The sequence below is a fragment of the Salmo salar genome, chromosome ssa29 (assembly GCF_905237065.1).
Source record: "Salmo salar chromosome ssa29, Ssal_v3.1, whole genome shotgun sequence".
Lineage (NCBI taxonomy): Eukaryota > Metazoa > Chordata > Actinopteri > Salmoniformes > Salmonidae > Salmo > Salmo salar.
Genome location: NC_059470.1, coordinates 18,981,453 through 19,002,891, shown reverse-complemented (window position 1 = coordinate 19,002,891; position 21,439 = coordinate 18,981,453). Strand labels below are relative to the sequence as shown.

Sequence of the window (21,439 nt, the reverse complement as noted above, 5' to 3'; positions counted from 1 at the left end):
GACATTCCATTCGCTCCCTTCCAGCAATTATTATGAGCTGTCCTCCCCATCAGCAGCCTCCACTGACCCATGCTTAAAATGTTTGTATTTTTTCACTTCCCTATTGTACTGAAAAAGGACACATTCAACCCGACAGAAAATACACATAGGACTACTGCATTAGAGCTAAGGGAACAGTAGCTGGACATTAGGATATGGGGTTGGGGAAGAAAGGGGACATTACCGGGACACTGGGGCAGGTTGCAGGCCTTCTCCTGACGGGTGTCCCCTGAGCAGGGGGGTCTGACACACCGCCTCTGACGAGACTTGAGGGCCGGGGTCAGGGAATCGCTACACGACCGAGAGCAGGTGGTCCACGACGACCACTGAGAGAAGCCTGCATCCTCATCTACAGGGAGGGAGAGAGGGAGATCAATTGAGCCTCAACAAGTCTTTATTGTACAATTAACGAGTTCATAGAACACAATAGTTCATACTGTAGATAGAACATGTACAGTGGGGAAGTAAGAAGTGAGAGAGAGAGAGTGGGGGGCCTCAATAGTGAGACAGACAGAGGTCTCTAGGGTAAGGAAGCCCTGTGGTGTGTGGAGTGTTACCTGGTAGAGAGGGCTCTTCTGTGGGGCCGATGATCACTGTAAAAAGGATTACAAAACATAATAGGTAACGTCATATTTTAGTATATTACGTAACCTGATGCTATTACAATCCTGGAGAGTACAGTTCAGTACCTGGGCAGTCAGTAGCCTGGCAGTAGGTGCTCTCTTGCCGGGGCCCCAGGCAGTCTCTGCCCCCGTAGGCCGGTGCCGGGTGGCTGCAGGCTCGGTTGCGAGTTTTCAGGCCCAGGCCCCCACAGGACAGGGAGCAGGGGCTCCAAGGGCCCCAGGGGGACAGACCCCCGTCTACGGGACACGGTTCCAAGGAACAGTTCCACAAACCATGTTGACACCCGCTACAGGCAGACAGGAGGGTCAGAAAATAAGTTAGGCTGTGAATAGTTCAACTAGGCCTGTAGCTATATATATATATATATATATATATATATATATATATATATATATATATATATATATAGTTCTATAGTTTTGAGAATGACACAAATATTAATTTTCACAAAGTCTGCTGCCTCAGTTTGTATGATGGCAATGTGCATATACTCTAGAATGTTATGAAGAGTGATCAGATTAATTGCAAAGTCCCTCTTTGCCATGCAAATGAACTGAATCCCCAAAAAACATTTCCACTGCATTTCAGCCCTGCCACAAAAGGACCAGCTGACAGCATGTCAGTGATTCTCTCGTTAACACATGTGAGTGTTGACGAGGACAAGGCTGGAGATCACTCTGTCATGCTGATTGAGTTCGAATAACAGACTGGAAGCTTCAAAAGGAGGGTGGTGCTTGGAATCATTGTTCTTCCTCTGTCCAACCATGGTTACCTGCAAGGAAACACGTGCCGTCATCATTGCTTTGCACAAAAAGGGCTTCACAGGCAAGGATATTGCTGCCATTAAGATTGCACCTAAATCAACCATTTATCGGATCATCAAGAACTTCAAGGAGAGCGGTTCAATTGTTGTGATAAAGGCTTCAGGGCGCCCAAGAAAGTCCAGCAAGTGCCAGGACCATCTCCTAAAGTTGATTCAGCTGCAGGATCGGGGCACCACCAGTACAGAGCTTGCTCAGGAATGGCAGCAGGCAGGTGTGAGTGCATCTGCATGCACAGTGAGGCGAAGACTTTTGGAGGATGGCCTGGTGTCAAGAAGGGCAGCAAAGAAGTCACTTCTCTCCAGGAAAAACATCAGGGACAGACTGATATTCTGCAAAAGGTACAGTGATTGGACTGCTGAGGACTGGGGTAAAGTCATTTTCTCTGATGAATCCCCTTTCCGATCGTTTGGGGCATTCGGAAAAAAGCTTGTCCGGAGAAGACAGGGTGAGCGCTACCATCAGTCCTGTGTCATGCCAACAGTAAAGCATCCTGAGACCACTCATGTGTGGGGTTGCTTCTCAGCCAAGGGAGTGGGCTCACTCACAATTTTGCCTAAGAACACAGCCATGAATAAAGAATGGTAGCAACACATCCTCCGAGAGCAACTTCTCCCAACCATCCAGGAACAGTTTGGTGACGAACAATGCCTTTTTCAGTATGATGGAGCACCTTGCCATAAGGCAAGTGGCTCGGGGAACAAAACATCAATATTTTGAGTCCATGGCCAGGAAACTCCGCAGACCTTAATCCCATTGAGAACTTGTGGTCAATCCTCAAGACGCGGGTGGACAAACAAAAACCAACAAATTCTGACAAACTCCAAGCATTGATTATGCAAGAGTGGGCTGCCATCAGTCAGGATGTGGCCCAGAAGTTGATTGACAGCATGCCAGGGCGGATTGCAGAGGTCTTGAAAAAGAAGGGTCAACACTGCAAATATGGACTCTTTGCATCAACTTCATGTAATTGTCAATAAAAGCCTTTGACACTTATGAAATGCTTGTAATTATACTTCAATATTCCATAGTAACATCTGACAAAAATATCTAGACACTGAAGCAGCAAACTTTGTGAAAATGTATATTTGTGTCATTCTCAAAACTTTTGGCCATGACTGTGTATATATATATATATATATATATATATATATATATATATATATATATAACTGCTCAAAAAAATAAAGGGAACACTTAAACAACACATTCTAGATCTGAATGAAAGAAATAATCTTATTAAATACTTTTTTCTTTACATAGTTGAATGTGCTGACAACAAAATCACACAAAAATAATCACTAGAAATCCAATTTATCAACCCATGGAGGTCTGGATTTGGAGACACTCAAAATTAAAGTGGAAAACCACACTACAGGCTGATCCAACTTTGATGTAATGTCCTTAAAACAAGTCAAAATGAGGCTCAGTAGTGTGTGTGGCCTCCACGTGCCTGTATGACCTCCCTACAAGGCCTGGGCATGCTCCTGATGAGGTGGCGGATGATCTCCTGAGGGATCTCCTCCCAGACCTGGACTAAAGCATCCGCCAACTTCTGGACAGTCTGTGGTGCAACGTGGAGTTGGTGGATGGAGCGAGACATGATGTCCCAGATGTGCTCAATTGGATTCAGGTCTGGGGAACGGGCGGGCCAGTCCATAGCATCAATGCCTTCCTCTTGCAGGAACTGCTGAACACTCCAGCCACATGAGGTCTAGCATTGTCTTGCATTAGGAGGAACCCAGGGCCAACCGCACCAGCATATGGTCTCACAAGGGGTCTGAGGATCTCATCTCTGTACCTAATGGCAGTCAGGCTACCTCTGGCGAGCACATGGAGGGCTGTGCTGCCCCCCAAAGAAATGCCACCCCACACCATGACTGACCCACCGCCAAACCGGTCATGCTGGACGATGTTGCAGGCAGCAGAACGTTCTCCACGGCATCTCCAGACTCTGTCACGTTTGTCAGGTGCTCAGTGTGAACCTGCTTTCATCTGTGAAGAGCACAGGGCGTCAGTGGCAAATTTGCCAATCTTGGTGTTCTCTGGCAAATGCCAAACGTCCTGCACGGTGTTGGGCTGTAAGCACAACCCCCACCTGTGGACGTCGGGCCCTCATACCACCCTCATGGAGTCTGTTTCTGACCGTTTGAGGAGACACGTGCACATTTCTGGCCTGCTGGAGGTCATTTTGCAGGGCTCTGGCAGTGCTCCTTCTGCTCCTCCTTGCACAAAGGCGGAGGTAGCGGTCCTGCTGCTGGGTTGTTGCCCTCCTACGGCCTCCTCCACGTCTCCTGATGTACTGGCCTGTCTCCTGGTAGCGCCTCCATGCTCTGGATACTACGCTGACAGACACAGCAAACCTTCTTGCCACAGCTCGTATTGATGTGCCATCCTGGATGAGCTGCACTACCTGAGCCACTTGTGTGGGTTGTAGACTCCGTCTCATGCTACCACTAGAGTGAAAGCACCGCCAGCATTCAAAAGTGACCAAAACATCAGCCAGAAAGCATAGGAACTGAGAAGTGGTCTGTGGTCCCCACCTGCAGAACCACTCCTTTATTGGGGGTGTCTTGCTAATTGCCTATAATTTCCACCTGTTGTCTATTCCATTTGCACAACAGCATGTGAAATTTATTGTCAATCAGTGTTGCTTCCTAAGTGGACAGTTTGATTTCACAGAAGTGTGATTGACTTGGAGTTACATTGTGTTGTTTAAGTGTTCCCTTTATTTTTTTGAGCAGTGTATATATATATATCCCTTTTACTTTTTCCACATTTTGTTGTGTTACAGTCTGAATTTAAACTGGATTAAATTGAGTTTGTGTGTCACTGGCCTACACACAATACCCCATAATGTCAAAGTAGAACTATGTTTTTAGAATCTTTTACAAATGAATTAAAAATGAAAAACTAAAATATCTTCAGTCAATAAGTATTCAACCCTTTGTTATGGCAAACCTAAATAAGTTCAGGAGTAAAAATGTGATTAACAAGTGACATAATTTTTGCATGGACTCACTCTGTGTGCAATAATAGTGTTTAACATGATTTTTTAATGACTACCTCATCTCTGTACCTCACACATACAATTATCTGTAAGGTCCCTCAGTTGAGCAGTGAATTTCAAACTCAGATTCAACCACAAAGATGACATTGAATGTTCCTGAGTGGTCTAGTTACAGTTTTGACTTAAAATCTATGGCAAGACTACAAAATGGTTATCGAGCAATGATCAACAACCAACCTGAAAGAGCTTGAAGAATTTTAAAAAGAAGTGCAAATATTGTACAATCCAGGTGTGGAAAGCGTGAGGAGCCTTACCAAGAAAGACTCACAGCAGTAACCGCTGCCAAAAGTTGATTCTAACATGTATTGACTCAGGGGTGTGAATACTTATGTAAATGAGATATTTCTGTATTTCATTTTCAATAAATTTGCAAACATTCTAAAAACATGTTTTAACTTTGTCAGTATGGAGTATTGTGAGTAGATGGGTGAGAAAAAACATAAATTGAATCAATTTTGAATTCAGGCTGTACCACAACAAAATGTTGAATAAGCCAAGGGGTGTGAATACTTTCCTAAGGCACTGTATATTGTACATACATACAGTATATACAGAAAGGATAACCGCTCACAGACGTGTGCTTGATTAGTGAGCAGATGTGACAACATTTCCACCACGTCCTGGTCTTAGTCAAGTAAGGAGAGAGAAATTAGAGTACAGATTGTGTCCCACAGATACCACAGATTATAACAGATTTACATTCTATGTTACACAGTATACCTCTCAGTCCCATTGGAGGTTGATACTACAGATGATAACAGATTTACATTCTATGTTACACAGTATACCTCTCAGTCCCATTGGAGGTTGATACCACAGTTGATACCACAGATTATAACAGATTTACATTCTATGTTACACAGTATACCTCTCAGCCCCATTGTGTGCCACAATGATTCAAGCTATATTGTAAACTACACATTTGGGAGTAAGAGTGCACTCTAAATTCAATAAATAGCTTTTAGAGAACATATGTGCTTATTTGTGTGATGTGGTGTATCTCTCTCACCCACCAGACACTGCAGTCTTGTATGAATGTTTCCCCAGACTGGAACTCATCCCCCTGGGTTAGGTTATGGTGGGCCAACAATGGTGTCACAGACACATTCTGTAGTGAGGTCAGGAGCTCCTTGTCCACCAGGCAGGGGCACTCCTAAACATGAAACACGGTGGTTGGTTTACTAGCTCCCTTATTCAATACACATTAAGTATCTGTTTATTCATATGGAATACATATGAATTAACTGTTTATTCATATGGAATACATATGAAGTAACTGTTTATTCATGTGGAATACATATGAATTAACTGTTTATTCATGTGGAATACATATGAATTAACTGTTTATTCATGTGGAATACACTTGTTATAACCTTTTAGTTATCTAAAATACACTAACATAAAGTTTTCATTCATTCGAAATACGCTTGAAATAACCACTTATTCATCTGAAATTCTGAAGAAGTAACCTTTCATTCATCTGAAATAGACATGAAATAACCACTGTAACTGACCTGTACACAGGCTCTGTTGTGCTGGAAGGTGTGCAGGGGGCAGTGGCACCCCTCCTCGCAGCCCTCAGAGTAGCAGCCCTCTTGCCCGCTGACCTGGGCACAACTGAAGGGGCATCCCTCGCCCCGCTCACACTCCCTGTACAGACGACCCGGAGGGCAACCCACCTCTGGTACCAAGGCAGGGGTTTGGGTAAGATGGGCAGACAGGAGAGCAATTATCAAATTGTGTGCATAGAGTGTGAGTTTCATTGTCAAATACTTGCATATAGTATAAAAAGGATATTTCTAAAATACAGAATTAATCACTACTACTGATACTACTTGTACTACAACAACTACTACTGTAAATGTGGCGAGAATTGTTCTATTGGTCCGGCAGTAAATCTTTTTCCATTCAACAGACTGACTCTTACTCAGTCCGAGCTGGAACGAGAGGCTGCATTCTCAGAGGACTATCACTCATACTAACGACACACAGAACCAAAAATAACCTCAATGAGGAGACGGAAGGAGAAGCCAGAGTGAAAAATGAAGACTAATCCACCGCCGCTGAGCTATTTCACTTTAAGATGCACTTCAACGCTGCATTTCCTGGTGTTACTACTAACCTTCACTCTGGCACCTCGTGCTGGTCATATTAGTGATTGACTGCTTCTAGAATGGCATCCTATTCCATATATAGAGCACTACTTTTGACCAGAGTCCTATGGGCCCAGGTCAAATGTAGTACACTATAAACGTAGGGAACAGGGCACCATTTCAGACACAGCCATTGACTTCCATTGGCTCTGTGTAGTGGATAAATGAACGCTAGCAGGAAGTATAACGCAAACAAAATGTAGGTCCCAAAACACCTTGACACCATGCAAGGCCCTGCAGTCCTACAGTGGGTAGTCATCAGGGGTGTGTCTAAATGACACAGTGCTATCTAATTGGCTGTGCTACTCTGCACCTTTTCGCATAAAACATTAAGCTATCTACTACAGGTACATGGACTCTGAAGGGATACAGACTTTTACAGTGTGCCAGTGGTAGCTGCAGCAAGGGAATTTAAGTTATACTTTATCTCACGGTCTGCTATTTATCGGGAATCGAACCCACAACCCTGGCGTCACTAGCACCACACGACCACGCTCTTACCAACTGAACAACACAGGAACACATGTAACATTTACATGTACTCACCGAGACAGACCTGGGTGTTACAAGTCTTGCTCTGCCTCCTCATGCCAGAGCAGGGCGGGAAGCTGCATAGACGGGTACGAGACTGTTCCCCTCCTCCACAGCTCACTGAGCACACAGACCAGGAGGACCAGGGGGACCAGGTCGGCCAGCGGCCAGAGTCTGGATGGGGGCACAACACCAGAGATGGGACATCAGGTACCATGGTGTTTTGGAGGCAGTAAGGTACATTACCGTATGTCCAGAAATATGTCTTGGGGGGGTTGTATGTAATGCAATCTGTTCAAAGGTAGTGCATACATCATCAGCATTCAACATTGTGTGGGCGAAGTCTACGATGATATGTCATGTTGTGTTTCCACCAAGTCTGTCCCAGCGTGTACCTGTACAGGTGTGGTTGTTGCACTCTCTCTGCTGTTCAGACATGCCTGCACAGCCCCTCCCCCCGCTCTGAGGGGCGGGGTTATCACACTGACGCATGCGGAGCTTGACTCCACCCCCGCAGGGGGCCGAGCACTCTGACCAGCCTCCCCATTGGCTCCAGCCGCCATCGACATGGCAACCAGGGACTGATTGGCAGTGGAGAACACCCGCCTCACAGGTGCTGCGGTATAGGGAAGAGAAAGAAGACTGCATTACAAAAACGGTATTGATAATATGGGCTATGCTACCGGTGGGGAAACATGATGTTGTGTACTGTACCAGTTTTTACAGTCAGCGATGATGGTCTCTCCTGGATTTGCAAACTGCCAATCTGACCTACCAGGCCACGCCCACGAGGTGTTACTAGAGTCTAACCCACCTGGATGGAGAGAGAGAGAGAGAGAGAGAGAGAGAGAGAGAGAGAGAGAATGTTTGCTGACCTCGCTGCAGCTTAGCATAGCGTTAGGAGTTGAGACAAACAACAGGAGTAGTAGGACAGTAATTACCAATTAAGTTGTGTTAAAGGTATGTTGTCTAGGTAAGTGTTCTCCACTGATCTCACCAGTAGTACTGTTGTGGTATTTACAGCGACATTCCTCCCTCTCCACACACTGGCCGTCCTGTAGCACGAGATCACCCGGGCAACCACAGGTCATACTGCACTCCGCCGTGTCCAGACACTCTGTGTCGCCATGGAGATCAGAGCAGGAGCGTGGACAGGGCTTCCCACATGGCCAGTCCACCTGCACGCCGCCACATTCTGAGAGAGAGGAGCATCATGGGAAAATTACGAGGTCACAACTCAACAACCGGGAGTAAGCAGAGACTAACAACATAAAGAACTAAAGTAACCATATACATATAAGATCTGCGTGAAATTCAATCCAATCCTAATATCCCCAAGTCATTTTGAATCATGTGTCATGACAAGTATTTTAAATTACATTTTTGTAACATGTCCGCACTTTGGCACAGTCAAAATGTCACCCATGATGTCATCAGCTAACCTGAGCAGATGGTGACGTTGTCTTGGCAGCCACGGCTCTGCCGGCTCTCCCCGTGGCAGGGAAGACCCCCAAACCTAGCAGGAGGACTGTTACACTCCCTGGTCCTCACAGACACCCCCTCACAGCCATCACACTCTGACCAGCCCGACCACAGGCTCCACGAACCATGGACTGATGGAGAGAGAGGGAGAGGGGGAGAGAGTGAAAGAGAGACAAGGAGAGAGTGGGAGAGAGATGGAAAGAGAGTAGGTGGAAATAAAGAGACAAAAGAGGGGGAGAGAGTGGAAGAGAGACAAGGAGAGAGTGGGAGAGAGTGGGAGAGAGAGGGGGAGAGATGGAAAGAGAGGGGGTGGAAATAAAGAGACAAAAGAGGGGGAGAGGCCGGAATCGACAAGTGGGGTGAGAGAGGGAGAGGAACAGAAAGGAAAGGTGGGAGAGAGAAAATGTGAGACAGGAGGAGGTAAAGAAGGCAGAATCCATGTAATTACACTAACCACATACTATAACGTTGTCTACCTGTAAGTCACAAACCCTTTAAAGTGATTACTATGTTGTTACCTGGGCAGAAGGTGACCACAGGGCAGGGTTGTCTCTGGATCTGTGCCCCCACCCCACCGTGTACTTCCTGTTCTCCCTGGCAGGGGGCTCCTCCCGCCTTGGGCTCTGGACAGCCACAGCTGCGATATCTGGACACCCACTCTGCCCCACATGTCTTAGAGCAGGAGATCCAGCCAGACCACTCACACCACCCACCTGACACTGTCCACCAGGGGAGGGGGGGGAGAGAATCAGGATGGATCAGACATACATGTGAGTCCATATGCTTTTGTTGATATACTGTATTGAATGTGATTGGAAATTGGGTATTCAGACTGCACCTATTACTTACCTGGACAGGGGTCACTGGTGCAGTTGAGCCTCCCTCCCTCGCAGGTACTGAAACACAAATGATATCAATAACAACCTAACACACGCACGAACGCAAGCTAGCAAGCACTCACCCACACCACGACTACTTTAAGCCTACCGCAATCTGTCGCACCATTGGAGTTTTAATATGCACATATCAAAAGACAACACGACAAAGCTTCTCCACCTCTCCTCTCTCTCCCCTCCTCCCCATCTTTCCCTCTCCTCCCCTCCTCCCCATCTTTCCCCCTCCTCTCTCTCCCCTCCTCCCCATCTTTCCCTCTCCTCCCCTCCTCCCCATCTTTCCCCCTCCTCTCCTCTCTCTCCACTCCTCCCCATCTTTCCCTCTCCTCCCCTCCTCCCCATCTTTCCCCCTCCTCTCCTCTCTCTCCCCTCCTCCCCATCTTTCCCCCTCCTCTCCTCTCTCTCCCCTCCTCCCCATCTTTCCCCCTCCTCTCCTCTCTCTCCCCTCCTCCCCATCTTTCCCCCCTCCTCTCCTCTCTCTCCCCTCCTCCCCATCTTTCCCCCTCCTCTCCTCTCTCTCCCCTCCTCCCCATCTTTCCCCCTCCTCTCCTCTCTCTCCCCTCCTCCCCATCTTTCCCTCTCCTCTCCTCTCTCTCCCCTCCTCCCCATCTTTCCCTCTCCTCTCCTCTCTCTCCCCATCTTTCCCCCTCCTCTCCTCTCTCTCCCCTCCTCCCCATCTTTCCCCCTCCTCTCCTCTCTCTCCTCTCTCTCCCCTCCTCCCCATCTTTCCCCCTCCTCTCCTCTCTCTCCTCTCTCTCCCCTCCTCCCCATCTTTCCCCCTCCTCTCCTCTCTCTCCCCTCCTCCCCATCTTTCCCCCTCCTCTCCTCTCTCTCCCCTCCTCCCCATCTTCCCCCCTCCTCTCCTCTCTCTCTCTCACCAGTTGTTGCAGCCGTCTGGGGCAGTGGTGCTCTCTCCAGGGTACAACCTCAAGCCGGTGTTGAGGTCCAGACAGGGGCACTCCTCTCTCCACACACAGGACGTCCCGTCGGAAGACAGCACCTTGCCCTCCGTGCAGTAACACCCCGCCTCACAGAGCCACTCACAGTGCTGCACAGTGGGGCGGGGGGTATAGGGGGGTATGTTACCATCATTAGCATCACCACCACCATCACCATCATCATACACATCCTCGTGCAAAGTTGACAAAGGAGTCAGCCAAATACCTACACGTCTTACTGGCAGAGCCAGAAGCTGTGTGTATAGATCATGTATATGGAAAATAGAAACAATTTGTGACACTCACAGACAGGTCATCACAGGAGCGAGGACACGAGGGGCCACAGCTACTGAACACTGTCCCAGGGACTTGAGAGCAAGGAGCAACTGAAAACACACACAGTGTCAGTCATATAAACATACACATACACACACATACACACACACACACATACTGTACACAAACAGTCTCTTTCTCTCCACATTCAAGTCCACTAGATGGCGGTACTGCACCAGTGTACATTAGCTGGATTGCCAACCACCATAGAACCCCGAAGACGAATCCAGAAACGAAACTGTCCTGAATGAGGAAATCAGAACAACAGCAGCAGTTCTCCCTGGATCCCTCATTTGGTGTGGAAAAGAAACTTTCAGTACTGTTGAATAATATACGTGTTATAAATAGAAAGTCTGAAGAGGATAACAGACGAGCGGATGGTAGGGGAAACTTTCTAAGTGCGGCTGTTGACTTCACTCTTCATTCTAAGAAAGTGAAAGTAAACATATCTGGTCAAAGGCTATTCCAGAGGAGTGCAACATGCAGTTGAGAGTCTGGGAGAAGATGCAGGAGATTGTTCAGTTCACTCCTGTTATTCTCGACTCCAACACTGTTCACCCCCATCTCATCCTGTCTAACAACCTGATTAGTTTGAGACATAGTACGGAGACACCGCAGCTTCCTGACAACCCAGAGAGATTTGATAAGTACCGGTCGGTTCTGGGTTCTGACGGCTTTAACTCAGGGACACACAGCTGGGACGTTGAGGTTGGGGACAGTATGTTATGGTCTGTTGGTGTGGTCACAGAGTTGAAGGAGGCCACTGCCTCAACGAGAGGACACTGGCGTGTAGATAATAACAAAGGAGTATTTAAAGCTCGCTCCTCATCGGATCAAAGCGTCCCTCTCTCAAGTAGACTGAGACCCCAGAGGATCAGAGTGCAGCTGTCTGAGGATTTTACCAGAGAAAGTCTCTGTAGTAGTGGAACAGTGTAGTTAGAGCTGATACCACCTCTGTCTGTAACAGTGGAACAGTAAAATTCTGTGTCATTCCACAATACAGAGTGCCTTTTGGGTAGTGTAATTTTGTAAAAAATTACGTATTTATTTCATCTAATTATAACATTCTGTCATAAAGATCACATGTTTAATAAAAAAATCAGTTTTACCAATTTTTTGGGGCAATTAGCACACACACATTCTGATAGCGTACCTGGACAGTGGTCAGTGTTGCAGGAGATGACTTCTGTGCCAAGCCCCTCACAGTAGTCCCCCTCTCCCTCTGGACTGGGGCTATCACAATCCCGGCGTCTGCTCTGAACACCCCCACCACATGACTTGGTGCAGTCTGTCCAGTTGCTCCACTCCCCCCAGCCACCATTACCTGTAAAGACCATGACACAACACAGGCTAAACCAAAGTAGTAAAAAAAAAGGGGTGAGTACAGTACAGGACTAATGCTCAATCAAATGATTATTCTACTGCAAAAATGGTAGTGTGCTGAATCCTCATAGATAATCCATAAAACATGTAAAAGCCAACACCTCAAATGATACAGTATGTGTCATTAATTCAGGGTAACACTTTATTTGGATAGTCTATCTGTAGATAGTCCATCTGTAAAGACTATCAGTAACATTTCAACTTACTATCTACTAACCCTAGATCTAACCCTCCCCTTAACCCTTATCCTAACCCTAAACGTAACCCTAACCCTTATTCTGAAACTAACCCTAACTGTAACCTTGGCAAGCTGTTGCTTATCAACAGATGGTTTGTTGATCGTATGGCCATCTGTAAAGCATTGACAGATGAAAAATCTGGACTATCCAAATAAAGATATACAAAGATCCCTCCATCAAGGCATTACTCACGATCACAGGGAGCAGTCATACACAGCTGGTCTTGGTGGTCAGGTCCGATACAGGGCAGACCACTCCCAGACCGCTGGGGACTAGAACAGAACCTATAGCGGGACTGGAGACCTGGTCCACAACTCACTGAACACTGACCCCAGGGGGTCCAGGAAGACCACTGACCGTCCACTGTGAGAGGGGGTGGTTATTGTTAGGTTTTGGTTAAAGCTATGGACCGCAACAATAACCAAATCTAAAGCAAATTGCGAGAAATACCTACTTCTGTACCAAAACCAATTTCCCCCTTGTGGTTTTCTCCTACTTCTCTCTACTTTTTAGTAAGCCAATGCCCCACTCACCATTACAGTTGAGTTGAGTGCAGTTTACCAGCCTCCCAGAATCACATGTGCTGTGAGGGAGAGGAGAGAAACTGTCAGAGGACTATTTGTTTCCGAGAGCTCTATTCAGGTTTAATTTCATTAAACAATATCACGTACATACTATGTGATGCTATACTATTGTATACTACTGTATAGTACTGTATACTACTGTATAGTACTGTATAGCACCAATACCAGTTGTTGCAGTCCCTGGGTACGACATCACCAGGTTCATACTGCTCCCCATCCACATCACAGCGACACTGAGACACCCACACACACTTGCCATCCTAAGGAAACAGAGAACGGCCAGTTTGCTCCTTGAGCTATTGCCCAGGCTTTAGCTCAGTGGGTTAACACCATTTTGTGGCACGCAGAAGATCCATGTTCAAGTCCAGTTTGCATGTGTGTGGTGTGCGTGTGCGTGTGCGTGCGCGTGTGCGTGCGCGTGTGTGAGAGAGCATAGACAGACAGACCTGCAGGACAGTGCCGTGTGGACACTGACAGCCCGGTGTACAATTCCTCTCATAATCCATACTGATGTCAGAGCAGGTGACCGGCCCCTCCACACACACCGTCCACACCTGTCCCCCAGGACAGCCCGTCCCATCACCTAACACAGGGTGGATGAGACGACAACGCATCAATCAATCAATCTATGCAATTTGAGGTGCAGCCAAAACTCATAGGAACATCAAGAAAGAAGCTCAGCAAAAAAATGGCAACCAAATTCAGCCTTCATAAAAGAAATTATGTTTTGTCACATACACCGGATAGGTGCAGTGAAATGGGATGTTTTGCAGGGTCAGCCATAGTAGTACGGCGTCCCTGGCTCATTAGGGTTAAGTGCCTTGCTCAAGGGCACGTCGGCAGATTTTTCATCATGTCGGCTCAGGTATTCGAACCAGAGACCTTTCGCTTCAACGCTCTAACCACTAGGCTACCTGTCGCCACAGATCAAGTGTGAAAGACCATTGCATAGCTGCGTAGATATATACAGCATAGTTCCAGTATATAGTTGCTTCTGGAGCTTGTTAGTGTGTCTGTAGGTCTTTTTGGTATGCCTATCTATGATCTTGAATCAATAAGGGTATTCAAGGTGGCCTGGTCTGCTTCAGAGAGAGATACTGCACTCGGTGTCAGCGAGAAAGGATACATGAATATCAAAATATAACATCCTCAAAGCTCACATCACATGGTCATACTGTAAGTCAGAGTGGAAGATCAGAGCCTGCTAACTCCCTCCCTCTCTCTCTGTACTCACCACAGGGCTGCAGGTTACAGGCAGAGAACTGCTGGGCAGTACCATGGGTTCTTTGGGGTCCCCGTGTCCTGTTCCTGTACCCCCCACCACACGTCACCGAACACTCTGACCATACACTCCATGGCTCCTTCACACCTGGCATAGGCGTGCGCGCACACACACACACACACACACACACACACACACACACACACACACACACACACACACACACACATTGATGTAGACATTGTGGGTGAGACATTTCCAGCAAAAGTATAGGTATCTGGACCGATGGCCAAATATGCAATGTTCACATTATCTCTCTGAATTCTTTCTGTTGCACCATCACCATCATAACCCATGTGGGATTTAGATCTACTGTATGTCATTCCTACTCATAACCCATGTGGGATTTAGATCTACTGTATGTCATTCCTACTCATAACCCATGTGGGATTTAGATCTACTGTATGTCATTCCTACTCATAACCCATGTGGGATTTAGATCTACTGTATGTCATTCCTACTCATAACCCATGTGGGATTTAGATCTACTGTATGTCATTCCTACTCATAACCCATGTGGGATTTAGATCTACTGTATGTCATTCCTACTCATAACCCATGTGGGATTTAGATCTACTGTATGTCATTCCTACTCATAACCCATGTGGGATTTAGATCTACTGTATGTCATTCCTACTCATAACCCATGTGGGATTTAGATCTACTGTATGTCATTCCTACTCATAACCCATGTGGGATTTAGATCTACTGTATGTCATTCCTACTCATAACCCATGTGGGATTTATATTGTAATGACCAAGAGACCACCTGTAGGAGCCAATGAAACGAACCAGCCTATTGTAGGAGTGTAATGATGGTCTGTCTGTCACCTCCCCTACCCTGACAGGGCTCCAGACTGCAGGTGTCCATCCCCAACCTGTCGCCCCTGCAGACACGCCCCCCGAACGCAGCCGGTGGATTGGTCCCCGAGCGGTACCGCCTCCTCACGCCCACGTCACACGTCCTGCTGCAGGCGCTCCACTGGGTCCAGCTGCTCCAGCCACAGTCCACTGAGAAAGAGAGAAACACAGAGAGAGAGAGAGAGAGAGAGAGAGAGAGAGAGAGAGAGAGAGAGAGAGAGAGAGATAGAGAGAGAGAGAGAGAGAGAGAGCGAGAGAGAGAGAGAGAGATAGAGAGAGGTTGACAGTCTCTCTTGATTGTTTGGGGTGCTGCCGTCCAGGGCCACACTGAGGAATACTGAGTGAACATATTTGCATATTTGATCAAATCCATCATCAATAATATGACATGAGTAGGCTGCATTGGACCACACTCACCAGCGCAGGGCGCTGTTCCACACACCATCTCTCCATTATGGCAGGTGCTAAGGACAAAAGGAAAGGATGCATAGACAGAGTCCTATACTGTACTTTTTTGTGTTTCTTTCCTTTTCAATAACATTATGTTTATATTCTTCGAGGGGAGTACCAGTTGTTGCAGTCGTCCAGTTTCACACGAGCTCCTCCTGGGTACATCTGTCCATGGTGGTAGCACGGGCACTGGGTGAGGGGCACACAAGTGCTGTTGAGTAGGTAGAGTCCCAGGGTACAGTAGCATCCGTCGTAACACTCCGTGGCACACTCCACCTCTGTTGTCATGTCCATACACACCCGTGGGCACGCACCACCGTGAGCCTGGCACTGCTCCTTGCTCATGTAGGCCATGCCCTCTGGACACACTCCTATATGCCACACAGAGAGTGGGACACACACCAATGCGATGCGATTTAATCTTTCAAGTGATTTGACCACTTTAAGTCCCACAGATAATATGTAGTAACCTTGGCGTGAATACATGTTACTGTTTACCTGACCAGGTAGAACTAGGTGCACTAATAGTAAACGCCTTGTAATGATGAATTCCAGCATGTGTGTATGATTCCAGAATGTGTGTATGATTCCAGAATGTGTGTATGATTCCAGTTCGTTACCTGAACAGGGGTGGGAGTTGCAGTCTCGGGTCTGGATGTGAGGCCCTGGGCAGGTGCTGCCCCCGTGCTGTGGAGGAGGAGAACTGCAGAAGCGCTCTCTGGTCTGAGCCCCCGAGTCACACTCTGATGAGCACAGGGACCATGGGGACCACTCCGACCAGCCGCCATTCACTGGGGGGCAGGGGGTGTATCTCAATAGTGTAAAGTTCTATCCTTCCTTTCATCTACACAGATCTGCGACTACAGAATGGGTGAAAGCAACATGGTGGATGAAGGACAGAACATAAGGTGTGTGTATAGAGGGTGTACCTGGGCAGTGCACGGTGTTACAGGGCTCCTGATCCTCTGCGTCCCCCTCACAGTCGGTGTGTGTGTTGGTGCGGGTGTAGCTGGGTGTGTTGGTGCGTGTGTAGCTGTGTGTGTTGGTGGGTATGTTACAGGTGCGGAACCTCCTCCTCAGCCCCACCTCGTCCACGTGGTGGAAACAGGTCTTGCTGCACTCTGACCAGGCCGTCCACTTCCCCCACACCGCCTCATCCTTACCAGGGGGACAGGGGGTGAAGCACTGACGAGCCTCTGAGGAGTCCCCAGGACAGGGCTCGACTCTCGCCACTCCTGCTGGGCTCACAGGGGACCTGGGGGAGGGGTCAGAGGGACAGGGGGACAGGGGATAGAGGACAGATGACAGAGGACAGGGAAAAGAGGATACAGCATAGGGGACAGGGGATGGGGACAGGAGACAGGGGATGGGGGAGGGGGATAGGGGACAGATGACAGATGAAAGGGGATAGAGGACAGGGGATAGATGACAGAGGAGAGGGGACAGGGAACAGATGACAGAGGACAGGGGACAGAAAGCCATCAGAGACACATGATAAGCCACACAATGGTTTATATGTGTCACTGTTGGTGGGATGCTGGTGAGGTGAACCCACCTATAGCGCTGCTGTAGTCCAACCCCACAGGAGCTGTCACATGATGTCCAGGAGGACCAGGCTGACCAATCACAGCTGGCCACACAGCTGGAGTTGTCACATGAGACACGTCCATCTTCACACACACTGGTAGAGAGGGAGACAAGAAGAGGGAGAACATGAAACGACAATATGACATAACACAACTATTGACTGTAAGCTCAGGAATAAAGGAATGATGTGGGTTGTAGGCAGGCTTGGTGTGTGTGTGTGTGTGTGTGTGTGTGTGTGTGTGTGTGTGTGTGTGTGTGTGTGTGTGTGTGTGTGTGTGTGTGTGTGTGTGTGTGCGCCTCTCACCATGTGCTGCAGTTGTCCTTGCTGACCTCTTGTCCAGGCTGCAGTGGCAGTCCCTCCCAGTGGCACCCACACTGACTGGCGTTCACACAGTGGCCATCCTGTAGGAACAAACCAGCCGGACAACGACAACCTGGATAGCGAGACAGAAGAGAGTTAACGACAGACAGACAGACAGACAGACAGACAGACAGACAGACAGACAGACAGACAGACAGACAGACAGACAGACAGACAGACAGACAGACAGACAGACAGACAGACAGACAGACAGACAGACAGACAGACAGACAGACAGACAGACAGACAGACAGACAGACAGACAGACAGACAGACAGACAGACAGACAGACAGACAGACAGACAGACACCACTTAATACCTGTGACGCATTGGGAGGTGCAGTTGGGGTAGTGCAGGTGTGAACAGGTCGGGGGACATGGCTCCACTCTACCAGACTGGCAGTCAGCCTCTCTTACCACCACCATGCCTTTAGTACAGCCTAGACAGCAAGCAATTTACATTATTAGAGCTTGACTATTATCAGTAACAATTTAATGGGATATTGCCCACAGAATGAATCTTTTTTTATAGCATGTTACAAACAATCCATAGTCCAAGACAACATGATCAAACCATAAGACAACATGATCACCTGTACACTTCTAGAAAAAAAGGTGCTATCTAGAACCAATAAGGGTTCTTTGGCTGTCCCTAAAGGATAATCTTTTGAATAACCCTTTTTGTTTCCATGTAGATCCCTTTTGGTTCCAGTCGAACCATTTTGGGTTCCATGTAGAACCATTCCCACAGAGTGTTCTACAGTACATGGAACCCAAAAGAGTTCTATCTGGAACCAAAAAGGGTTCTCCTATGGGGACAGTCGAAAACATAACCTATTTATTTGCAGCTCACCTGTCTGTGAGTCTGTGTTGGGGCCACAGGGCTGGCTGTTACAGCTCTGGGTCTGCAGTCTCATCCCCTCACAGTCACGCCCCCTGTTCTTAGGGGGAGGGTTGGAGCAGGTCCGGTTCCTCCCCCTCAGCCCTCCCCCACACTGGGCGTCACACAGGGACCAGCCCGTCCACTCTGACCACTGACCGTCCACTGGGAGAGAGAGACGAGAGATGCAGGGATGGGGGAGGTGGGAGAGAAGGAGGAAGCAGAGGAACTTTGAATGAGCAGGGCTTGGTAGAGTACATTAGTGTAAACCAAGGGAGAGTGCAACTGATAGAGAGACGAGAGACAGGGAAATAATGAGTAGGGAGACAAGAAGAGAGAGAAAGAAAGAAAGAAAACAACAACTGACACAGATCTTGAGAAGAGGCAGTCAAAATAGAGGAAGGCACAGACAAAAACAGTCAAAAGAGGGTCAGATCTCGGGGTGCCCCCTCACCGAGACACGCCTTAGGAAAGCAGGCTCGGCTGTCAAACTGGGCGCCCCCACACGTTCCCCCGGCCAGCGCCTCTCTCAGGACCTCCCTCTGGCGGAACAGGGAACCCAGGCCACACGTCACACTGCACTGGCTCCAGCCCGTCCACGCTGACATGATACAGTTCACTATGGAACAGACAGATAGACACCATCAATAATCATGTTTAATCATCCATTAATGACCATTACTGGACAATGATCCTGGACAATGACAGGGGACAATGTCACAGACTAGGACAGATAATATTACCTTGCCCTTTATGGATGCAATGCAGCAGTTTTTTTGTAAGGACTCCATGTACTTTACATTGTAGTGTATGCAATGCAATCTACTGTAAATCATACAGAAATGTAAATCAGCCCCCCAGTTTTGACCCTCCCGGCTTGCCGTACCACAGTCTCGCTCGTCTGATCCGTCAGCACAGTCCCTGTGCAGGTCACACCTCTTGTCAAGGTGCACACACTCCCCGCTGCCACAGGAGAACTGCTTGGGGGAGCATGGGTTGGGCACTAGGGGGCGCCGTGTCATTACTGTTGGCCTTGGTGTAGTACCTGAGGAAGAGCAGGAATATGAGCAGGACTATTACCGCAAGCAATAGGTGATACAACACCCTCCTACAGTATGTCTGTCACTATAGGCAAGGTAATGGTAATAGTTGAAACTGTGACATTTTCAAGTCAACTCATGTAATCTGTCAGTCAAATATGATGATGAAGAAGAAGATGATGATGATGAGGAGGAGGAGGAAGAGAGGTGAAGGGGGAGAAATTGAACCAGACTCTGGTGACATGTACTGTACCACAGTGGTCTTCGTCAGAGCCATCAGGACAGTCCTGGTGACCATCACACATCACCGCGGCATCCACACAGCCAAACAGCCTGCAGGAGAACTGGCCCTCCACGCACAGGACTCTGGGTAGGCCCCCGTCATGGGCGGTCGTGGTAACCCAGAGAGCTGGGGATAAACAAACCAACAAGCACCTTAACATGTAGCGAGATGGCTAGTTAGCGTCGTACAGTGACATCTCCTTCCTCAGGACTGAAGAACCTGTGCTCCGGACTCATAAATACCTGGGCTTTTATGGGTCAACTGAGAACACTGGTTCAAATAGCAGATCAGCCATGTCAGGGATCATGTCAAGGACACACACACACACACAGTGTACACACGCACACGCACGTGCACGCACACTCACACGCACACACACACACTCTTCGATAACAAGATAAAAGCCACTCGTAACAGTTTTCTTTAAGAATCTCACCTGTTGTAGACTGCAGGCCAGGTATTCCGGAGTGGAGGGTACTGGGCCCAACCCCTGGGTGCCCTGTGGATCTGGATGTCCACTGACCTGGCCTGGGGGTGGTGAACCCATGAACATCTGGTTCCCCTGTTCCCCCAGAGCTGTCAGGACTGAGACCCGGGGTACCCGTGGTGGCAATGCCAGGGCGGCCATCCTGGGGCTCCTTGGTGTGTACCCCGGGTTGACCCCTGGTGGGCACTGTGCCTGAAGTGGAGAGAGAGTGGTTCATTCGTGCATTTGACTTCATATCAGTTCCAGATATACTTGAGAAATTTAAGTGGTGATGTAATCAGTTCTTGAAAGATTGCAATAGTACACGTATGAGTGCCGATGTTGCAATGTTTAATGCTCTGTTTACATCGGAAAATAGAATGTCATCCTCTCAGCAACACGTGTATATTGCATGGTTCCGTATTGGAAACACATGGGTGACCCCCTCCTCACCACAGTTGATCTCGTCAGAGTGGTCTTCGCAGTCCAGTCGGCCGTCACACAGTACAGACACAGGAACACACTCCCCACTGTGGCAGGCAAACTGGCCCGGGTAGCAGCGCTTCACTGTCATCACATCAACACCACGGGGAGTCGTGGCGCTGCTAGGGGTCACCAACTCCTCTGTCATACAGGGTGAATTCTTACGTTAGACTGACAGATGGCGATAGAGGAAATAGTATGCACGTGGGATAAGTGCGATGTACTCTATCATGGATAGAGCGTCTAGTTTGAGCTCAATAGGCACAAACGGGAGAACAAGTTTTAAAGCACACAAAAATACACACAAAAAAATATGCTCTCCCATTTCAAAATATTTGCTCCACTTTTCTGCCGACTGATCTCAGAGCACCTACCTCCTTTGCAGCCTAGGATCTCTGCACGGAGATAGAAGGTGTGTCGGAACTCTACTGGGATGATGCGGAGGTAGCGAGCTCGGACCAGCCTCCCAAGCCAACGCGTCACCGGGGTCCTGCCCACCATCCGCACCTCAAACACCTTGTACACAGACAAGGAGAAGAGGTTGGACAAAAGGTTGTGCTTTCAAACCAATTGGTTCAAGTAAATTACACACGCTTCACCTTGGATTTCTCTCCTGACTTTCAGGTCATTATTGTAAAAGTGAATGTGTTCTC

General features: G+C 48.1%; 1 protein-coding gene across 1 annotated transcript in view; it reads right to left on the bottom strand.

Annotated features, from left to right (window-relative positions):
• sspo (SCO-spondin) overlaps positions 1–21,439 on the bottom strand; it is a 77,972-nt gene that overhangs the window by 23,406 nt on the left and 33,127 nt on the right. Inside the window, 35 exon segments of the mRNA XM_014181106.2 lie at positions 224–388; positions 597–632; positions 729–949; positions 5,568–5,707; positions 6,069–6,235; positions 7,254–7,412; positions 7,634–7,854; positions 7,953–8,052; positions 8,236–8,433; positions 8,681–8,851; positions 9,239–9,439; positions 9,570–9,616; positions 10,492–10,661; positions 10,858–10,937; positions 12,041–12,211; positions 12,702–12,872; positions 13,043–13,092; positions 13,259–13,353; positions 13,540–13,676; positions 14,328–14,462; positions 15,216–15,386; positions 15,654–15,700; positions 15,805–16,057; positions 16,307–16,477; positions 16,616–16,941; positions 17,242–17,367; positions 17,578–17,707; positions 17,955–18,074; positions 18,488–18,679; positions 18,969–19,133; positions 19,401–19,559; positions 19,808–19,963; positions 20,274–20,516; positions 20,757–20,927; positions 21,161–21,302. Of these exon segments, the coding sequence (XP_014036581.2) occupies positions 224–388; positions 597–632; positions 729–949; positions 5,568–5,707; positions 6,069–6,235; positions 7,254–7,412; positions 7,634–7,854; positions 7,953–8,052; positions 8,236–8,433; positions 8,681–8,851; positions 9,239–9,439; positions 9,570–9,616; positions 10,492–10,661; positions 10,858–10,937; positions 12,041–12,211; positions 12,702–12,872; positions 13,043–13,092; positions 13,259–13,353; positions 13,540–13,676; positions 14,328–14,462; positions 15,216–15,386; positions 15,654–15,700; positions 15,805–16,057; positions 16,307–16,477; positions 16,616–16,941; positions 17,242–17,367; positions 17,578–17,707; positions 17,955–18,074; positions 18,488–18,679; positions 18,969–19,133; positions 19,401–19,559; positions 19,808–19,963; positions 20,274–20,516; positions 20,757–20,927; positions 21,161–21,302 (5,407 nt within the window).